At 54.5% G+C, this 20848-nt stretch overlaps 1 protein-coding gene across 1 annotated transcript in view; it reads right to left on the minus strand.

The window, feature by feature from the left end:
• Positions 1–1077: 1077 nt before the first annotated feature.
• Positions 1078–20848, minus strand: part of CTNNBL1 (catenin beta like 1) — a 53513-nt gene continuing 33742 nt past the window's right edge. The window contains exons 12-16 of the mRNA XM_086474568.1: positions 14378–14475; positions 13231–13311; positions 7285–7422; positions 6622–6694; positions 1078–1334 (exon numbers count right to left, since the gene is read on the minus strand). Coding sequence (XP_086330694.1) covers positions 1246–1334; positions 6622–6694; positions 7285–7422; positions 13231–13311; positions 14378–14475 — 479 coding nt within the window. The 3' untranslated portion in view covers positions 1078–1245. The remainder of the gene's footprint in view (positions 1335–6621; positions 6695–7284; positions 7423–13230; positions 13312–14377; positions 14476–20848) is intronic.

Here is a 20848-nt window from a genome sequence, read left to right on the forward strand (position 1 = left end):
AAACCATGTTTTTGCAGCTTTCTGTGGCTGCTGAAACCATGACTTCCATGTTGATCCCCTGAACAACAGCGTTTGATAGCACCCAGGCCAGCAGTGCCTACGCTGTCATGATTGAAGGAAGCCTTTAAGCTTCCCTGACAATGCATTTTTCTTGGAGATAAAAAATGAATGCTGCCAGCATGCAAATCTCTCTAAATTAGGCGAGGCCCAGCTTGCTGGAGCTGTGATGTTTTGTGATGACAGTCATTAACTTTAGCAGAAGAAAGGAGGATGCGGGAAAATATTCTCAGCTGCTCCTCGTCCCAGCTGGGAGCCGCTGCTCGGGAAGGAGCGGGGTTGGGCGCGCGGACGTCCGAGCCCGCGCTGCAGGGGCAGGAGGGAACGGGACGCCGAGCTGCGCCGGCCCACGGCGCCCGGCCACAGGCAGAGCCCTTGGTCCTTCTGCGGCGCCCACGGCAGAAGGCTGCAGGACCGGGGCTTCCCCTCCTCTGTTGTGAACTCGGTGCTGCTGCAAGCAGCCCCGCTCCCAGTTCGAGGACGGATCTACAGAACAAGCACCGCCAAGACCCAAAGCCGGCTGCGAACGGCAGTCGGGGGAATTTGGGCGTTTCAGCGATTACTGACCCTCCCTCGTCGTTCTGAGTCCGACCTGGACAGACCCTCTCAAACGACCCCTTCGGGGGGCGGCGGGCGGCCGGCCTGTGCCAGAACGTGCCTGCGGTTCCCACTCACCTTTGGGAAGACGTCGCAGGACCGGCCAATGCGGCCGATCCCTGTCACCCTCCAGTGGAAGCGGACACACACCGACGGCTCCGCCCCCCAGCTGACGGCAGGACCGTGGGTTGGACGTTTTCATCAGTGTACCAGGCTGGAACGACTTGCAAACAATCTCTTGAGCTACCTGGGCTTCCTCTTCACCCTCCCTGAACGCACACACTGCCCTGCTGCTTCACGTGATCGCTGCCGTCTGACTGCGGGGCGGAGGAAAGGGAAAAGGAGAAGCCTTGAGCTGCCCCGCTGCAAGGTACGGGGCTGCAATCCCACTCACAGCGATACTTAAATAACCAACAAGGAATTAAAAAAAAAAGCAAACTATCTTTAATCAATCTCCCAAACCCCTTTTAGAAGCAGTTTCATAGAAACATCACTTTTATCGTGCAATCTAGGCTGGAGGAGGGCAGCAGGAGGAGGGAGAACCAGATGCCACGTCCTTGGGGGCAGACACAGAATTCGGCCCCTGAGTCCTCAGAAATTCTCCAGCAGATCCAGGATCCGCTTCTGCTCGCTCTCCCGAAACTCCTGGTTCTTCCCGTCCCCGATGTTCTCCGCGTACTCTGCAGGGGAGAAAGCAGACAGACAACGGGCTTTGAGTGAGATCCCAAGGACCGGCGGGCACCTTCTCCTGCAGACACCACAGCAGAATCTAAATCCGCGTCCACGGCAAACAAGGGGATGGGGATTTATGCAAGGAGCATCGATGGTTTTCTCCCCATCCCCAGGGTCAAACATCTACTGACCCCTCACCAGAAGCTTCTGTAGCAAAGACAGAACATCCTGCTCTCGGCCCTAAGCAGCACGACGAGCCCAAGCAGACAGGGGCACCCCGAGGCAGCACCCGTTCCTGGTGGCCGTCCAGGGGCTCCCCCAGCTCCTCCGTTATCCCAGCGGAGCAGCCCACTGGCAGCTATTGGAACCGGACAGCTATATCACTGCCGTCTCTTGGCCCAGGAAACGCAAACCCTCCTGGACACCACTGGCTTCCCAGGTCCCTTCTAATGACGAAAGTCAGCAGGGAAGGTCAGGCAGGGGCTGTTGCTAAACATTCCCAGCCCTGGGTTTAACCTGTCTCTTGCCCAAGCATCCTGAACGAGGATTTTTGTCAAGTAGAGACCAATTCCCCAATCTACAAATGCTTTTACGGAAGAAAACACCAGTTCAGCTTTAACTACAAAAGAAACCCCTTGTCGTCTGACCAAGGTCTTGCCCATCCACACGCACGGCCAGACCCGTGGAACCAAACGCTGCCTCTGCAGCTCTCCTTCCTGACACGCATTGGAAGTTGGCAGCTCTCATTCCCGTACCAGCTCCCTCCTTCCTGCCACCAGAACCTGCATATTCAAAGGTGCTTTAAAAAGAAAAAATGAAAAGCAGGTTCTGAGCTGCGAAAGCAAGGAGCCGAAGAAGTCTTAGTAAATCAGAAGCAGACTGCCTGGTTAGACAGCGTTTTCCAGCCTCCGCCTTCCCGCATTCTTCCCCTTCTTCCCAAACAAACACAACAGCTTGTATTCAGCATCTGAATGGTAAGTTGCTGTGGAAAGTTTGCTTTAATATTTATACGTTCAGCACTGCTACGTGCTTCTGAGCTCCATCAAAGCCTTTATTGTAAGAGCACTGAAAAGAGTGAGGACAGAGAGAAGTTAGCTGATGTGGGAGTCTCCCCTCCTGCGCGCTCGCTCTCTCTCCACGTACAAGAAGCCGAGCTCTTTGCCAGGGCATCTGGGAGAAATCCTTTTAATATTTATAAACCGCTACAGTACCGGGAACAAGAGCGGGCGGGCAGCGCCGAGGTTTGCTGCGAGCGAACCCGACCTCCTCGTGCCCCGGAGAAGGGGGACGGGCACGGGGCACCCCTCCCTCGGACGGAGGGGGAACTCTCCACCGCCCTCACCGAGGGGCGCAGGCAGCCAGCCGATCCGCGGCAGCTGCCAACGGACCCGCCGTGCCGGCTGGCTGCCCACGGCCAGGCCCTGCCGCCGGCACCAGCTCCGCTGCCACTTGCGCCCCTCAGCCAAGGGCCGCGCCGGGGACCAAAACCGCCACCGGCTCCCGGCGGGAGAGAAACCCCGCGGCAGGGTCAGGGCTGCCCTCCGGGGGAAAGCGCCAGCCCCGGCTCTCCCGCCCCTTCGGGCAGCAGCGGCAGAGCTTCTTGCCAGCAGCCGTGCCCCGGGGAGGAGCGGGCTCCGGCCCCCCGAGCCCTTTCCGTGCTCCGTCAGAGCAAGCGCCTCCGAAACGGACGCAGCGACTGCCCTTGCCGGCATTCGCGGCAGCCCACGGGCGACGCTGCCCTGCCCTGCCTGCCGCTGCCCCGACGGCTCACGGCACCCACGGCGGGACGGACGCGGTCGCCCAGGCCGGCTCGGCCCCGGCTGCAGGCAGAGCTGGGCGCTCGGCGCGGCCGCACGGCGGGCAGGGGGCTCTGGCCCAGCGCTGGTCTGGCTTTGGGGGCGGCTCGAGCTGTTGAACGGGCGACTCGGGCAGGGAAACCGCTGGGCGCCACCACAGACACGGCCTTTATGTTGCCCCAGTGGGAGCGCCCAGGCAAAAGCAAGCCACAAACGCCTCTAATCTCCTCCAAAGGCTCAGCGTTTTTCCTTCAAAACATTTAGGCTTCGTAAGACTAAAACCCCCCGTGACTCCCAGGGCAGACTGTCTTCTGGGTTACCAACAGCTGCTAATGCTAATTCGAAGAGACCAGCTAAAACCCCCGGAAGCAGGCCTAACAAAAATAACCTCCCAGCGAGGTTTTATGTATTTACTTTTTTATTTGAAATTCGACCACTTCAGTGAGACAGCAAAAAACCCAAGGTAAGCTCCCCCTGCCAGCAGTTAAACAGAGCTTACACATTGCTGTAGCTACACAAAGAGAAAGAACCCAAGATTGGTTTCTGCTTCATTAGACAAAACACAATGGTTACAGAACAGTAAAAATCAATAAGGAAATATTGAAGCTTGTAATGGATATCGGAGGCCAGAAAGCCTGCACATGCTGAGGACCACAGGCCAGGTTTAGCACCGTCCTCACAACACGCCTGCCTGTTCTTTCCAATCACCCCCGCTGACAGGTTTGGTTCACAACATCCCACGGGCAATTCCACCTTCCCAGCTCCCCGCTGTGCCCACCACCTGCACCGGGAGCAGCGTCCAACCAGGCAGCACCCCCCGTGCTCCCGGGGAGGCACCTCTGCCCCCGGCTCCCGCAGGGCCGCAGCGCCCCACAGGCAGCAGGTGCCAAAGGCCGGTCTCCCCGGATGGGCGAGGGGCGGCGCGCCTTCCCGCTCCAGGGCCACCTCCGTTTGGAGAGGTCTGCGCCTCGCTCCACTCCCCATGAGGGAGGTGGAGGCCAGGAATTGCCCCAGGATCCAGCCACGCTGGCTGCCCTGAAGGCCAGCCTCCACCCCGACACCACCCCAGCCAAGGCACACACCGCTCAGTCGTCTTCCTCCAAAGGATAAACTAACTGTCCCGTTGCAAGTAGTCCTTGATCCCTTCACGTAAAGGGAACTGTGGGAGGGCTGGTCAGCCCGCAGAAATGCATTTAATGAGCCTTCCGTTATTCCCTGCCCACTCCTCCCCCTTGAAAGCCCCACCGTAAGAAAACAGTCTTGCTTCCTTGCACGCATCATAAGTAATTCTGAGCAACCCCAAGGGATCCATCAGCTGTCAGGTTGCCAGAGAAACATGGAGAATATGTAGGCCATAAAAATCAAACTAAAAACCAAGCACCTAATTAGTATGCAAAAATAGAAAATAAAAACTGAACAAGAGCAAAACACTGAACAAGAAGTAAAAATAAACCAGCCCTCATCTGCCCTGAGAGCAAGTTGGAAAGTGGCCTGGAAACACTTCAGCCAAGGCTCCTGGCTCCCGACTGCTCTGCCGTTCGGGACAGAGTGTCCCACAGTTCAGACACCAACCAAACTTCGGGAATGCCCCCCAGCCCCCACAGAGGCTTCCAGGGTCCACAGCCAAACCGTGCCGACAGGCGAGCTGTCTTCAACCAACACCTCCTCTGGAGAGGCAGGTACTTGTCCGTGGTGTCACTCCTGTTAACAGCTGCTGGATCTGCACTGACAACGTTTGGACACACGCGTGTGACCACTGTGAAACCTAAATGTCACCGGCACAGCCTGCAGATGAGCTCAGTGCTGCTCCCACCCGGCAGGAATCTTCTGGGCCCCGCCGCCGTATTTCACAAGGGCTCACCACAAATTTATTTCTAAGGTCACTGACAATTGGGAAGGCAAAAGTCTAAAACTGGCAAGCACAGGAGTTGGGGAGAGCTGCAGACAGAGCCCCAAGCACTGTAACCACCACCTGTATTATTAACCAGCCACGCGTGGCCTCTCCAGGCGGAGAACGCGCCGCTGCCGAGAGCACGAACCTGCTGTACAACCCACAGCACGCCAGGCATGATAAAACCACTGAAAAAGTTTCACAATGCAAGTCACTGTCTGTGAAAGAAAGAATCAGATGAAATTTTAATGCAGCCGCCCTCCAATTCAGCTTAGTATGTAAATCTACAAACCAAAGACATGAACGTGAGGTGTGTAAATACGGCGAGGTGCGCCGACAGATCCCTTGGGCACCTGCGGCCCAGGTCAAGCGTTGGGAATCCGAAAGCAGACGTGTGCCACACTTTAAGTTGGAAACGGACAGTTGGGAGGCAGGAACTGTCGAGTATCGTAATTAAAAGCAGAAAAGACATCCTATCCAGTGCCCCCTGTTCAGCAGCAGGCATTAACTTGCACTTGCTGGCCAAGGACGAGGGCCAAAGAGACTGCCTATAGCTGTGGGTAATCTCACACTGTCAGAAAATCGCTCTTAATTTCGTCATACCAGCCAGCCCTCTGATCCCCTTCTTTCCTGCTCAGGGGAAGGGAGAGAACCGACAGGATCTGCAAGAGAAGAGCTGCCTGTACCTGCCGGGGGTGCGGGCAGAAGAAAAGGCCAGGAGATGATCGCTGTTCTTCCCAAAGAAAGCAGAGACTTCGAAACAACACAACCCACAGCCCAGCACCCCCGGAGACGCTGCCAACGTTCCCTTCTCTCCAGAAGAGAGAGAGAGAAACTCCTCACCCCTCACCGAAACGACACAGCCCCTCAGGAGCAGAGCCGTCCTGCACAACCTTCTGCTAAACCCGGAGGCCCCAGCAGATTACCAGCTCTCCAGCTAAGCCTCGCCGCTCAGAGCGGGCTGTAGAGAGAGTCTGAGTCCCGTCCTCCTCTTCCCAGGTCAACTGGCCGCGTCTGCTGAAGGACAGCAGGCTACAGAGGAGAGCCACAGCTCAAACAAGCATTGCTCTAATTCAACATAAGCATCAAAAATAACAAGCAGTACTTTAAAACTGGGATTGCAAATCACAACAGCTACATTTTAAAGCTACAGAGGATACTCTAATGCTATAATCCGTATTAATCTGACACTAAGAACAAGACAAATACACCACGGGTACTAATATGGTGCAGATGGTAAAGTGCAGGGCCATGTTAATGAAAGCCGAGACTCCACTATTCTTCCCTCTAGCACGCATACACACTTCCCTTAAATATTTGCTCTAGCGTTAATGTCAGCAGCGCGTCCCAGCCAGCCTGCAGCTGACGGCAGCGCGAAGGGACGCGCTGTCCCACGGCAGCAGGCAAGAGGAGAGTCCTAACTCGGAGGTAAAGCACCCCTCTTCTCGGGGGCACTCCAGCCCTGCCCATCCCGGAGCACTACTCAGCCGCTGCCCGAAGATGCCCGGGAAGTCAAGGAGAATTACACGTGAAGGCTCCTCCGACAACGCGCTGACGGAGCTGTCCCTGGCAGAGACGAGACACACGCACAGGAATATCTCAACTCACCCTTCAGGATGTGTCGAACAATTTTAATGGAGCTGCCTCTCATGTTCAGAATCTGATGGACTCTCTGACGAATCTGACGGGCGATAGGAAAGAGAAGAACGTGACCTTCAATACAACACAAAGCCACGTACAACCCCACTTCTTCCCCACTCGGAGGGAAAAGCAGAAACCCTGAGCCCCAGAAAATCCCACTCAGCCCTGCGAGTCCCCACCCCAGCGGCACGTGGCACGGGGTCAAGTAACCACACAACTATTCACAAACCCCCATGCGTTCACCCCAGCAGAGGCAGCATTTCGCAGGGATCGCGAGAAGTCACCCGTCCCAGTCTGTGCCTTCGTGGCACCTCCTGAGGGAACGTCCCCTCCCCTCCTCTCTCGGCAGCGGCGTACTCCAGGCCTGCCCGTGCCACACCATGACCTTGCTCCCGGCGCACTGTATGAACCCAGTGACAATGACCAGCTTCTGTACCCACTCGTGCCCCCCAACAGCTACCGCCTGATGGAGCTTCATGGACACACGAGTGCCATAAGCAGGAGGTTTCCTCCCAAAACAGGAATTAAAGAGCAGATGATTCACCCAGGCAGCACTTGCCAGGATTTAGAGTCTTGCTTGTCTCATGGACAGAAACACAGAGGATCTGCTGACCTTGTACATAGCTTTACCTGGGGAACATTGGCGTTACAGATCTCTGCCATGATGTAACAAATGAGCTGTAGAACAAAGAGACCGGCGTCCAGGCGGCGGAGGTAGAATTCGTCCTCCATGTCATCGTCTATTATCTCTCCCCGACGCACCATGTCCTGTGAAGCAACACGAGGGAAAGGCGTGATGACCGGCTCTCCACGTGCCTCCCATCAGGAGTGGCAAAACGCTGGTGACATTTGTGGTTTCTTAAGAAACACTTTGGTCCCCAAAACACTAAGATCCATGTATTCCTCGCCACAGAATGCGTTAAAATCCACAAAACATTTCATTCAGTTTTGAACCAGGTTTTGTCTTTGCTGGTTGTGAAGTGTGTCCATCTGCAAACCAAAATTTTAATTTAAACGTACAAATTACGTTTCCAAATTGAGCCATTAGAGACTGTGGATAGGGAACAAACCAGAGTATCTCTCATTTATACGTTCTTCGTCAAAATGGAACAACCACCTGCTCTTTTACTGGCCATCTGAGGGTGCTGTTCAGCAGTGCAGAACATGACTCCAGCAGACTCAAAGACCCACCCGTCTTCCAACCTCCTTACCGGCCGATGAACGAGAGCACTTTGCACAAGGACAGCTTTACCACGCCCAGCCTGGCTCTCCCAGCTCCGTCCGTCACGCTCACTGACGGGGCCGAGCCCCGGCCGGGCCGGTTACAGAACACCACCGGTTCCGTGGGAACGCCCACGGCTCATCCTTCCTCCGCACACACGGCGTTTCAGCAGCGAGACCGGCCCGAGGGAGGCCAAAGGCCGAAGGCAAGAGGCCATCCCACTCGTCCTGTTCAGACAGAGCCCCCTCCGCCACACACTGCCCGGCCATCAGCTCAGAGCAGCTTCCCGCCGAGAAAGGCCGGCCACGTCCACCACCGGACCCGCCATCCCCATTCAGGGAGGCCAGCAGGCCGAGATGACCGATGTCACGTGTGACCTTCTGCATTTTGGGGGTCGATTCTGGGCTCTGCTCTTACAGAGAGGCAGCAGCTCGGCAGACCCTGCCAGCTCGCCGCAGCCGGTGTGATTTATCGTGCCGCCGGCTGGCAGGTGGGCGCGCGCCCGCAGCGCAGTATTTCCTCATGAGAGCCACCAGCAGCGCGCGCCGTACCTGTGCCGCTCCGCAAGCAGCGCCTCCTCGGGCGCACAGGCTCCGGGCAAACACACGCAAGGTCACCAGCACCAAAGCTGACTCAGGCTACCAAATCTTCCCGTTTTGTCCTCACATCTCACTGTAGGGAGAGCCTTTTAGGCACAAGGAGGGAAATTAACCCTGCACGCTTCTCACCGGAGAGCGAGCAATGGCTGCTTGCCTTGCAGAGCTCCGATTAAGGGCCTTCGAGGTACAGCTCGAAGGTACAGGAGCCTTCGAGGTACAGGAGCGAGGGAGGGAAGCACAGGTAATGAAACACTTCTCCCTCCCTCCTAGAAATCCAGTTTGCCAGTGAAAGAACAAGTCAAGTTTAAAACAACAATGCCCACCTACCAATGCCATCAAGTCAACTGGTTTGGCTACGCTCCAGGACGCCTTAGCACCAGATCCTGCAGATCCCAGCATTTGCACAACTGTAACTGACTCCAGATTCTCAAAACCCTGGGCACCGGCACGACTGGGCAAAACTTGCCTACAGGCTCTCGCCAGTAAAAAGAAAAACCCAATTTTGCGCGTGGCGCGGCTCTCCTCACCCTACGTCCACGCCGAACTGCTCGAAGCTGATCCAACCTGGTCTCTAAAGCTAAACGATGTTGAGGCTGGCTAGCGAGAGATCGGAAGCCGTTGACTATAATATCAAAAAAACCCCTCACTCCAGAGACGCGGTTCCCAAACTACTGCTTACCCTCCTCACTGCACACAGCCTTACCGGCTACTCTCCTCAACAGCGCTAAATTCCTGAACAGAAAGAGGAGCAATCAACGGGCCAGGATTCTGAATCTCCAGGGCAGGAAACAAAGACCGTGTCTGCTCTGTATTCCGATCCAAGCGCGCCATCACAGGAGCCGAATCCAGGCAACTGCTGTCTTGATTACACAGCGAAGGCAGCAGTTATAACAGCCCCTCTCGGCAGAGAAGCAAGATTATTTTGTGCCAGTAAATTAAGCAGATACGAATTAGAGGACAAGTACAGTTTTAAGGTGCCTTTTCACAGTCTTTTTTTTTTTTTTTCTTTTTAAACCACAACCTCCCTTTAAATGCTAATCTGCCTCCCAGTACAGTACCGAACAGCCACCTTTCCACTTTGTCTCCCTTTCAAAGCTGTCAAGCTGCTAACCTCCAAATGAGCACTCGGGTGCCATTTCTAATCTGCCAACAATATGTACTGAGATGCCCCTTGCTGATGGGAGAAGACAGCAATAAGATGGGCTTCTGTGAAGCTAAAATGAGCTTCTCTCACACTAATGAGGCAGGACTGACAGGCCTCGAGGTGTCAAGTAGAGACTGGAAACCTGAAGACACAAAGGATCTGGCAAGGCTACACAAAAGATCACATCTGCTCCACGCCGCCACCGGAGCAGGGCCTAAAAGATTCCCGGCATCCTCCTCCCCCGCCGCCTGCCGCTCACCCTCCCCAGCACCCAGAAGGGATGGACGGGCGCTGGTGGAGAACGAAGAACACCTCCAGCACCCTGGGTTTACTTCCTCACCCGCCGGGACAGCCAGGCCGCTCCAGGTCGTCAGAGACGAGAAGGCTCCACACGGCCACGCACGAAAACAACTCCCCGCGCTTGGCCCCTGCACCGAGGGCAGGTTCCCTCCCCCCAGGCGTTCTGAGCAGCGCTGGGGGGGCAAGCGAGGCAGGAGGCGCTTTCAGGCCAGGGGCTAACAGCTAAACCCGAGGTCAGCGCTGAGCCCTTGGTCAGGAAGGACACGCAGGAGACAGGGACCGACATCTGCCACAGGAGAGGGGCGAGCAGAAGCCTCGGGTGATGTCGGACCATCACAACACGGGCTGCCCAGGACCACCTGCTTTCAGCTCCCAGCCGTGGCTACCAATTGCCCAGGAGCCCCTCTCGCACGCAGAGGTGGCAGAGCACGTCTCTCCAGCAGACTGACCACCGTTCTCCTTGCAACACGGAGGGTTAGGACGGAGCCCTAACCACGGGCTCCGCTGCAGCCCCGAGAGCAGGCAGGCATCCGGGTCACGCCGAGGTGACCAAGAAGCTCTCAGAACCACACAAGAAACCACCAGAGCCCTCTGCCACGGGAAGGACTTTCTTCATTTCTGCCTTACAACCAGAAACATGCTTGAATTTCTGTACGTTGAGGCACCAGTCTGCAAGAGCTGAAAAGCTGACTGCGACGGCTACAGAGCACACATCGCTCCCGAGTCAGTAACAGAGCAGCAGCTCCTGCAAAAGCCTGAGCTCAGCTTCAGCGGCAAGAAACGGGAGCGGTGTTACGGCAGTCGTCTGAACAGCCCCACCAGTCTCAGCAAGGAAGCCCAACGCTCACCTCAGCTCGCCGGCCGTGGGCTGGAAACGCTCGCAGCCGCCCTCCAGAGCACGCCCGCCCTCCCGCAACACGGCCGTCCTGGTCACCCGCACTGGCACAGCCCCTGGCAGGACGCTACGTCCTGCCCTCGGTGCAGCTCCAGGCAATTCCGTCTTTCTAAACCAAACTGAAATGCTGGGCTAATCCAAATTCCTGCTGCTGCTATCCCAGCCTGTGGACTCTGCTCTCGTGCTAGGAGTTCCCTCTCCCTTTCAAGGGTGGAATGACTTAACTGTAGCACAATTAGCATGTAATTTGTAAGTCATTATAGCACAAAGTGTCTGGTGAGAATATTTTATCGAATAAACCTGCTGAGCATAATTTTCTGTGGAACTAGAAAAATATTAAACCATCTCCTGTCTTTTCCTACCATCTTTAGAGATCGCTAAGGCTATTGCTGCCGCCTGCAATTACAGCTCATATTAGAGGGAGTTAAAGGCCACGGGATTTTGCACCATTTCCTACAGAAAGAATTAAAGAATTTGAGAGGGGGACAAGACACTTTCTAGGTTTCATTAACTAAAAACTCTGGGAAAAGAGCCAAGACAGGCATCAGGTGTTGGAGACAAACGCTCACACGGACTTTGCTCCCGGGTTTCACGTGGCAATGAGGGCGATCACACCGTTACCGCCTTCGATGGCTGCTGAACAGATTCCGCAGATGGAAACAAGTGGGCAGCACTGCGAAGGGACTCAGCGGCCCTCATCCTGGTTCACTGTCCAGATTAAGCGTGCCGTTTCATCACAACTGCTCCTCCTCGGAAACGGCTGGCTTCAGAAATTCCTCCCCTCCTTTCTACCCTCAACTTTTCCCACACTTCCATTGCCACTTTGGAGCTGGGCCAAAACCAGATGGCTAAAATAAGCCAAGCTAAAAGACAAAAAGGGAACTGCAAGAGCAGGAGCTCCTTATGCCAGCTGCACTACTGAAGATAAAGCGTCAGCTACGGCACACTCCGTCATTCCTTGTACAATCCAGTTCCACTTCCCGTACAGCAAGACTGACACCAGGCCAGGGCCGACGGGCAGCTCTCGCAGCCGCGCAGAACCGAGATCACTCACTCCGGCCGTCCCAGACTCCAGAGCCCCGCACCGGGGCAAAAGCACAGTGGCCTTCTGGAGACAGGAGGAAACCTGAGGTTCTCTGGTTTCCCTTCTCTTGTGCATCAGCAAACACAAACGGGTTAATATTATTAATTAAAGAGCTCCTTCGCACTCACATTCCCTTCAGCCCTCCTTTGTGCTGGCTGCTTGCTACAGGTGTTGACACTTGCAGCCCGCTTCAGGATCCCCTTGGCTAAGGGCACACGCACTAGCTCTGCGTGCTGCCTGCAAGGGCTCTGTCGAGCAGCTGCCCACACACCGCGAGACTTTGGCCAGAAAAATCCATTCTGTGTCTGGAGTTCTCAAACCCACACACCGACACTGAAATGTAAAGAACAAATCCTTTCCCACTCTGTGCCGAGGAGGACGGACGGAGCACGGAGGGACGGCAGGAAGGGGTAAAGGCTGTTTTCCTCCAGGCCGCCGTTCACTTGCGAGGCTGCAGCTCTCCAGACGGAGCCTGAGCGCTGGCAGCAGCAGCAACTCCATCCATCACTCGCCCCCGTGCCTCTTTGAGCAGCAGCAGCGCCGCTGAGCCCCGCTGCCCTCGCAATGTTTGCCAGTGCCCAGAGCAGTGGCCTTGGCAGCGGGCAGCCAGCCGTTTGCCGGTGCCCGGCGGGGGGCTGCAGCCCCCAGCACGCCGAGCTCGCCCACGTGCGGGGATGGCGGCTGCAGTGATTACTCTCCGTCAGTGCTAATCAATCTCACACCCTCCTCAGCGCTGATACAGATAATCTTGTGGGAAGCTGGCCAAGCTCACTAACAGCTCTGCAAGCTGCTTCCTGACTCCAGCAGCTCGTTCTCTTTCAAAAAGTCTGTTCCAGCTTCAGTTCCAAGAAAGTACGGGGTGGGACCAAGGCTCGTGTCGTTCTAACGACTCGCTGCTGGTGCGCAGAGAGCACGCCAGCCTTCGGCTGCAGCCCCATCTCACTAATCAAAATAGACGCTTTCTCGCAGCTGATCAGAACTCTAAAGACCAGGGCAGGAGGCCTCGCACATTATCATGTAATTGTCTCTGCATTTCACTTACTCTCCATCTGCCAAACCAAGCAAGATTGCAGCCAAGTAAAAGCGAAGGCAAGCTGAAGCGCAGACTTAGGCCCTCCTCATAAAATTCACTCTAAGAAAAGGCTGGAAGCACTTGCTGCAGAGAAGTTCCTCAGCCCGTTTTATCTGAGGTTAACTGGAAGCTGGAGAGCAAGAATTAAGAGGTAACAGCATGGGTGTGAGGGCACAGCTCAGAAGAGTGACCTGGCTGAGCCAGAAGCTGTGCACAGGGGTATTATAGACATGAGCTGGCAAAACTTAGGCAATACATACATGTTTCTCTCCATCGATCTTCTTATCAGCTGCCTGCATTGCATCCAGGTACTTAAAATACAGCTCCATCAGCCTATCAACCTGCAAGGGCAGAAGAGAGAGACCTAAGCAAGAAAAAAGAACAACGCAATCATCTTTAATCCTTCACGCTCTTCTGTCTTCCTCCCAGCTGCAGTCTTCATGAAATAACAGGCAATTCTGCCACTCACAGGAACACGTTAGAGAAAGAGGGTACGAGCGCTGGCCGGATGAGCACGCTGCGTCTGCAGGCACTTGAATGTAATCCCAGAGCACAATATGGTCTCAGCAGCTCCAGCTGAAAGGCAGCGAACAAACACGCGGCCCTAGCTCGCCTGCTCTCCTGCGCTGCGGTTCTCCAGTTCTCCTGGTTTCTTTAACGGACCTTTCTGTCTACGCTGCGGGCAGCCAAGCTCGTGTTAAACTTACCAGACGTGTCACGGCTCTCCTCTCCCCTGAATTGTGTTAGGCAACTGAAAGCTTACCCTGTAATGGGAAACTTTCTGCAATTGCTAGAACGGGTTATGAAAACACCTTCAAAACACACTAATGAGGACTCCTAAGGAACCAGTATTTCCCCAGTGGCGGAATTTACAAATCCCTCAGGATTACTGGTTTGCAAAAGCTGCTGTTTCTGTTTCGCAGCTGTTTGATCTATCCACCACCACCTAGATAGTTTGGAAAGCATTTCCCAGAGTAAACACCACTGAAGTGACACACGCCAGGAGAGGAGGGGGGGAACGTTAAATGTGGACCGTGGCAATTCCTAAACTCTCTGCAGAAGAGCTTCACTAGAAACAACGGCACCTTTCCACACTGCCCTGTTCTCACAGAGCCAGCACGACGGGCCACCGCACAACGTGTTCTGCGGTCAGGCGTCAGCAGAGACACAACCCAGCACCGAGAACCGCTCCTACCACGCGCGAGAGCACCAGACAACAGCAGCACGTGGCTGCAGGAGGCCAAGCGCTCCGGCTCTCCGGTCTGTAGATGCGAACACGAACAAGAGACCGACAGCCTGCGAGGGTGCGGGTCTCCACAGGCAGGTACAGCAACGGGCACCCTGCCCCTACCACGTATCCTCCCACCCTGGTAGCCCACAGGCTGCAGACACACATTCAGCACTCACCTTCTCACTGTCATTCTCTGTGAATTTATTCAGTAAACGTGTCCTCTGCTGCCCTCTCAGGTTTCGCAGAAGGGAGGCCAAGATGGAACAGACATGTTCTAGAGATACAAAATGGAAATTGCATGCTGAGATCGGGAACAGGAGCTTATTTTCTCTGTAACATGCCATTAAATTTACTACTAGCACTCCCGCGTGTAGCTGCTGATAAGCGGAACCCCGGTTCCTTCCCTCCGCCGGTGAGAGGAGGCAGAGCAGCCGCGAGGGCAGCAAGCCGGGCTGGCAGGGAGCACAGCGCCCCTCGCCCATCGCAGCCCAGCCAGCGAGGTCTCCCCCGGCTCCGCTGCACCGCTCCTGCTGCACTGGTCCTGCTTTTCCTCGGTGACCTGAAAAAAGCCCCTTACGTAGAGCGCCAGCGCTGCTCCCGTTCCCCTCCCCAGGCTGGCACGCCGGCCTGGCCGCACACACTCTCCTTTTGGCACCCTCCGGCCCAGCTAAAGGCGCAGCATGCTGCCTCCTCCCAGGGGGCTGAGGGATCCTGGCCAAAGCCGGCACCGTCACTCCAATGACCCTCAGGATACCAAAGCGGGGACAGTGATGGAAACAGGGGAGCTTGAGAAAGGGATAACTGTGCCAGCACGCAGCTCCTGCAGGGACTTAACTGGTATTAGCTAGAGGGAAAAATCCTCAAACAAACCACTTTTATTTACAGAAAATCCCGTGGAATGAATATGAATGTGCCACAACAAACCAGAAATGACCAAACCAACATGTTCTACAGCCTCCCCAGTTACACTTGGGGGTCATATTTTGCAGCACGAACCTTGGAGCCAAGTAAAAAGTCCACGTGGCAAGCACACGAGAGACGTCCGTGTGAACGCCCAACCACAGCTTCGCTCTGAAACGCGATGGACCCAAGTGCCTCGAACCCACAGCAATGCTGCTCTCCTCCTGCAGAGCAGGACCGAGCTCTGAGGACAACTTCTGCAGGAACACAGCTGTCCCTCGGCAGGGGACCACCAAAGGAGGCACCGAAGGGCCGCGGGGCATCACTGCTCCTGCGCCTCGCACACCTTCCCAGCACGCCCCCGCACGCTGTCCCTCACCAACGCGGCGCACAAAGCACCGGGTTCCAGTGCTGGTGAAACCACAGTGTTTCGGAACGGGGCCTTGAGCTCTTCACTCCTTGAGGGACAGAAAGCAACGTGATCCTCTCCAAAAGGACATTTTTTCACATAGGGTGTCTAACACTTCTTTAACCACTAATATTTGTCTGTACCAGACTTCAGGGAAGTACCAAACCAAGTGCTCCTCCCTGTCCTTGTTTATTCAGAAGGATTCATCAGTTTTATGTGCAATTTATATACTCTCTCTCTCTCTAAAATCATACTGGGTTTGAAACACTTCAAGTCAAGCTCTCAATCCGCGACTCTCACGCTCCGGCTCTTTCCCATTTTGCCCATGAAGAGTTTCCAGGGGGGAGGAACCACCTCACCCCTGGGAGCCAGCACGAGGCGAGGGAAGAAGCCCAGGGAAGGCGTCCGCCCTCCTTTTCTTGTGAAGGGGGAGCAGAGCAGCCACACACCGCACTTGTGCACCCCCGGTATCGCCGGAGATGCAGAGATGCAAACCGTTTGCAAACGTATGCCACCACCAGAAACGATGCTGGCAGCATCAGAGTATATGGCTTTAATATCGGGAAATAAAATCAAGCACAAAGGCACCAGGCAAATGACAGAGGCATGAGTTTCTCTCCCTTGCCAAATCAGATGCAATTGCTCCCTGCCTGTGGCCCTGCATTAAGCACAGACCTTATGTTTTAGGTCTCCCAATATATTCAAAACTGTAACTTCTCCGAGATGCCCTCACTGTAATCTTGCTGATTAAGGCTGACAAAAAATAACGTCCATAAACGTTTCCTCACCCACGGTGGCGGGGAGCGGAGAAGGGGCGTCAAGGTTTGTTATTTTCAGAGAGGAAAAGGCAGCGGAGGAGCGGGACCATCGCCCTACTGCCGTCAAACCACTTTAACATGCATTTCCACGGCGCTGCCTCGCCTGGAGCCACCAGGAGCCTTGATCGATTGCACCAGCGCACAAAGAACACGCGGCACCGCCGGGTCTGCAGGGAGCTTCTGCACGAACCGCCAGCGGCCGCAGGAAGGCGAAGCCACCCCGGTGCGTGTCCCGGCCGTGCCCGCCCCCCCCGCGGCACAGACGGTGGGCAGGCGCCAGGCGGGCAGCACGCGGCAGAGGCTGCGCACACGCACGCGCCCGCCCCGTTTCATTAGCGACTTATAAATGGGGCTTCCTTAGAAACAGATTTCTGCCTGAGGTGGTGTCAATTTTTCATGTACCAAAGAGATTGGGAGAGCTGCTGGCAGGAGGAGCAGGGGAGATAACAGGTTTATCGGGTGGCCAGCACCGTGTGGCTGCTCTGTCATTTCGACAGGATAACGTGGGGGTGAAGGATGGCTCTGGGTATGTCAGCGCCCGCTCTCGCTGCAGAGAGACACTTATTCCACAAAAAGTGACACCAAATTAAGTGTCTACATTAAAAAATACTGCAAAAGCCTCCAAAGTCCTTGCAAGATCCTATTAAGATGAAAAAAATACAACAAAATGAAGACTTTTTTTAAAAAAATACATCCCAACAGATGCTCTGCTGTTGGAGAAAGAAGCTAGCATTCTGTATTTCACGCTATTTTTTCCCAAACCTTCTTTTTTTGGAAGCGTTTAGAAGTGTTGACACAGTATTTTAGTAGTAATATTCTCACCAATGATATATCTTCATTGCTTTTTCCCAACATTCCTTTACTAGGAAATGTATTTTAGCCATCATTTTTGCTTTGGTGCTCATACCCAGATATTTATCCACTTCATCAATAAAATCTTTAAAACTACTGAGAAGTCGAAAGGAGCTGACACAGGTTTTTTTAAGAATGAAGTTACTTTTTAAACACATCACTCCAGAAAATCCAGGAAATATTTGCTTGCCTGGTCAAAATGTTCAAAAAAATACTTTAGAGAAATGTTTCTGCACTATCTAAACCTTTCTTTTTGATCAGCTTCCTGAAAAAAAACGCACTAGTGTGCTTCATGCTCCCCCCCAAATCACAATCATGCCGTAATGCAGCTCCTGGCCCAATAACCACCATCATCCACATGCAGCCCGAGCCAGGGCAAACCGCGGGCGAGAGAAGTGCTAATCCGTTGTTCAGGGGATTAAAGCATTTACACCAGCGATCAGAAGCGAGAGGCGTTAACCCGGGAGCGAAGGTTTCTGAGGCTGTGGGGGGGTCTTGCCATTTTCCCACAGACTGCACCAATATCTCTCTCAAACGTGCAAAATTTTTCAAGTCCATAATCACAATATTTGCTCCGGGTTGGATCTTCTCTAGCAAACGGATAGCGGCTGGTGCCGTTTCGGGTGCTCAGAAAGCAGAACCTGCAGCTGCCCAGCTTTGATCTCAGCTGACAGACAGAGGCCACAAGCTGCACATCGCCCTCGGCGCCGCCTCGGGCAGCCTGCCTGCCTCGGAATATTTTGGGAATTTCTCAATAATCCTGCCAACGCTCAGCCAAAGCCCACATCACCCACAAAAAGCATCATTTTCAGGGAGGGCAACAGACAGGGCCAGAGGCAGAAGCTGCTGCCTCGCTCCCGCTCCTAAGAACCACTAAATACGTTGCCTTTGAAAAGCAAACCCCAAACGAGCCGCGCTCCGCACCACCGCAGGTTGCTTTAAAGCCATGAGGGCTATCAGCTGGCAGCCAGGATGCACCAAGAACAGCTATTTTCCTATAAACACCCCAACATCTCACAAATTCGTGGGCGTGGGAAGACAGAGGCTCGTTTCTTATCAGCAGCCAACGCCGTTTTCTGCCCCACGGGCTGGCTGGAGCACGCACCGCAGCTCTCCGGGCCGCCCCCACGCCCGGCTCCAGGCAGGTCACGCCGCACGGGCTCACCCCGCTGCGCCGGAGTCCCGCGTGGAGCAGGACCACCTCGGGCTCCTGGGAGCCCTTCCCTCTCCAGACAGGCACGAAGACTTCAGAACGCAAGCCGTGTTTAAAACACCCTAATTAGATCGATCTTGACTTCAGCTGTGGCGTGTTGGAATACAGATTAATCTATTCCATGGCTGGCACTGGCAGCTGCAGCAGCAGGAGGTCCTGTCAAATCAAGCTGTAACACCACACTCCTCTGCCTTTATTATTCCCAACCCACCCACCCCCTTTTTTTTTGTTTTACATTTCATTATAACGGACATCTGCCTGGCAGGGGAGGAAGCTCAAGCACGCTCCCCTGTCATACTGACGAAGAGGAGGCAAGCACACTCCGGGAGGAAGGGGAAGGCACTTCTGGGTGCGGGGGGACAGCAGCCGTCAGGCGGCCGAGCAGAGTGTTCTGGTGCGCCCAGGAGCCCAAACCCAGGAGCCTTCTGTCTTGTAGAGGACCCTTAAGACAAACTGCGGTTTCTAACGAGGTGCAGGCGAGTACAGGGAAAAAAAGGCACCTCTTTTGGGAACTTCTGCCCCTCCTACGCACAAAACTCTGTGGCTTCACGTCTGTTTGCTGGGAAACCTGGACGAGGCCCCTGGCAAACCCCAAGGACCAGCAGCTCCAGAGGAGGACTCTCACCCCGAGGCCACGCTGCCAAACACCCCGGGACCAGGGGGGCGACAGACCCCACCTAAATCCGCAGGAGAGGAGAGGGCCAAGCGGGAGAGGGGCCGGGCGGTGGCTTCTGGAGCGTCTCCTCCGCACGGCGTTGGGACGCACGTGAGATGCGCTCAGGTGGAGGGCTGGCAAGGCAGCTTGTGCAGTCACGGACGACTGCCCGCTCCCGCACTCCAGCAGTGCTCCGGTTCGTTACGGGATTGCAGGGACAGGCTATTCCAACGGCGGAGCATCTAATGAGCTTACCCGTTTTCACCCACGTTAATGGTCTGCGCTCTAAAAGAGTAACCCAGTCAAGTATCGCAGCATTTTGCCAAGAAAAATCTTATCCTAAAATACTGACAGCAGTAAGAAATGCTGATTTCACCCATGGGTAAAGCGGGGCCTGGAACGGTGAAAGCAGCTCCACACACAGTGCCCCGGTGAGCTGGAACGCAGCCATCGTGCTGAATGCAAAACAAAATTCTTTCTATCGACTGAGAAAGTTTATTTTTGTGATGTTCTTGTAACAGAGAATGCTAACTTTAATTGAGATAAATTTAACTCTGTACTCGGCATCATGGCTCATTCAAATAACAGATTCCTGTCGCATTCTGGAGGGTTGATGGTAAAATGACAAATTGGCACAATAAAGCTCTGTTTAAACAGACTGATGCCTTCCCTACACATTCACTTCAGAAGACCACCAAATGAAAAATACTTTCTGCTGGCTGGCGGAGGGTGTTCAGTTAATAAAGATAACTCTTTATCAGGCCATTTTTCTGTTGCTGCCTTCTCACTCTTCCATGCCCAGGGAACCCAGTTCTGCAGCAGGTATTCATTCCAAGGGCTCTGTTGCCTTTCAGCAGACGTCACAAAGCAGTAAGAGCATATTTACTAAGAAATAGGGTTTGCTGCCGTTGTCTTTTAAAGGAAGTGCATAGCTCAGTATCTCCGAAAGAGGCTTCCTTATCGTTAGAGGGTGGACAGGCAAAAAACCACAGCGGTAGGAATTCTCATTTGGAAATTGGCTGAACTAATTCTCAGGTTATCAAATTAAGCATTCCTAAGTAAAAGTGACATCCAAGTCAGGAGAAGGCATTTAAATGAAGATGAATTGGACAAACATCCTTTTATAGTTCATTAGAGTCTCCAAGTGAGCAAAACTAGACTGCAAATAACCATCCTGAGAAAGAGCCAGAGAATATACAGCCTCTCCAGCAAGTTATGGCTGCTTCACTGCAGACTCTCTAGCTCAGAAGCTATTTGTTTTCTCCATTTTTAGCTCACTAAGACTGTTCAAGAATTTCAAGCTCACATCCAACGCTTCGATTCGACTGCTGCTGCGGGAAGCCCAGTACGAGGAGCCATCGCACCCTTACGGACAGGGAAGACCAGCCGACCCTCCGCTCTGCGACAGCGGAGTTTTCAGAACACAGACACGCGCACAGCATCCCCGACACGTCCAAGTTCACACCACAGAAGCATTACTTCAAATCTTACCCTATATTTACACCAAGAACCACCCAGGGCCAAAGCCCCGTCCCATCACCCACACTAGACGCTCGCCTCTGCCCTCCCAGCTCAGCTCCACGGCAGCCTCGGGGCAGCCGGGCTCCCCTCAGGGCGCCCCTCAGGGCGCCCCTCAGAACACACGAACACGGCAGATCTCACCGTTCTACACGTGTAAGGCAGTCCCCAGGCTCGGACTGACCAAGAGCACATTTTCTCCCCAGTTTGGCCTTTACCTTTCCACCAGCACTCGCTATAGGGAGGCCATGCCATGCCATACCTCCATGAGTTATGCACCAC

The sequence above is a fragment of the Leptosomus discolor genome, chromosome 17 (genome assembly GCF_034619465.1).
Source record: "Leptosomus discolor isolate bLepDis1 chromosome 17, bLepDis1.hap2, whole genome shotgun sequence".
NCBI lineage: Eukaryota > Metazoa > Chordata > Aves > Leptosomiformes > Leptosomidae > Leptosomus > Leptosomus discolor.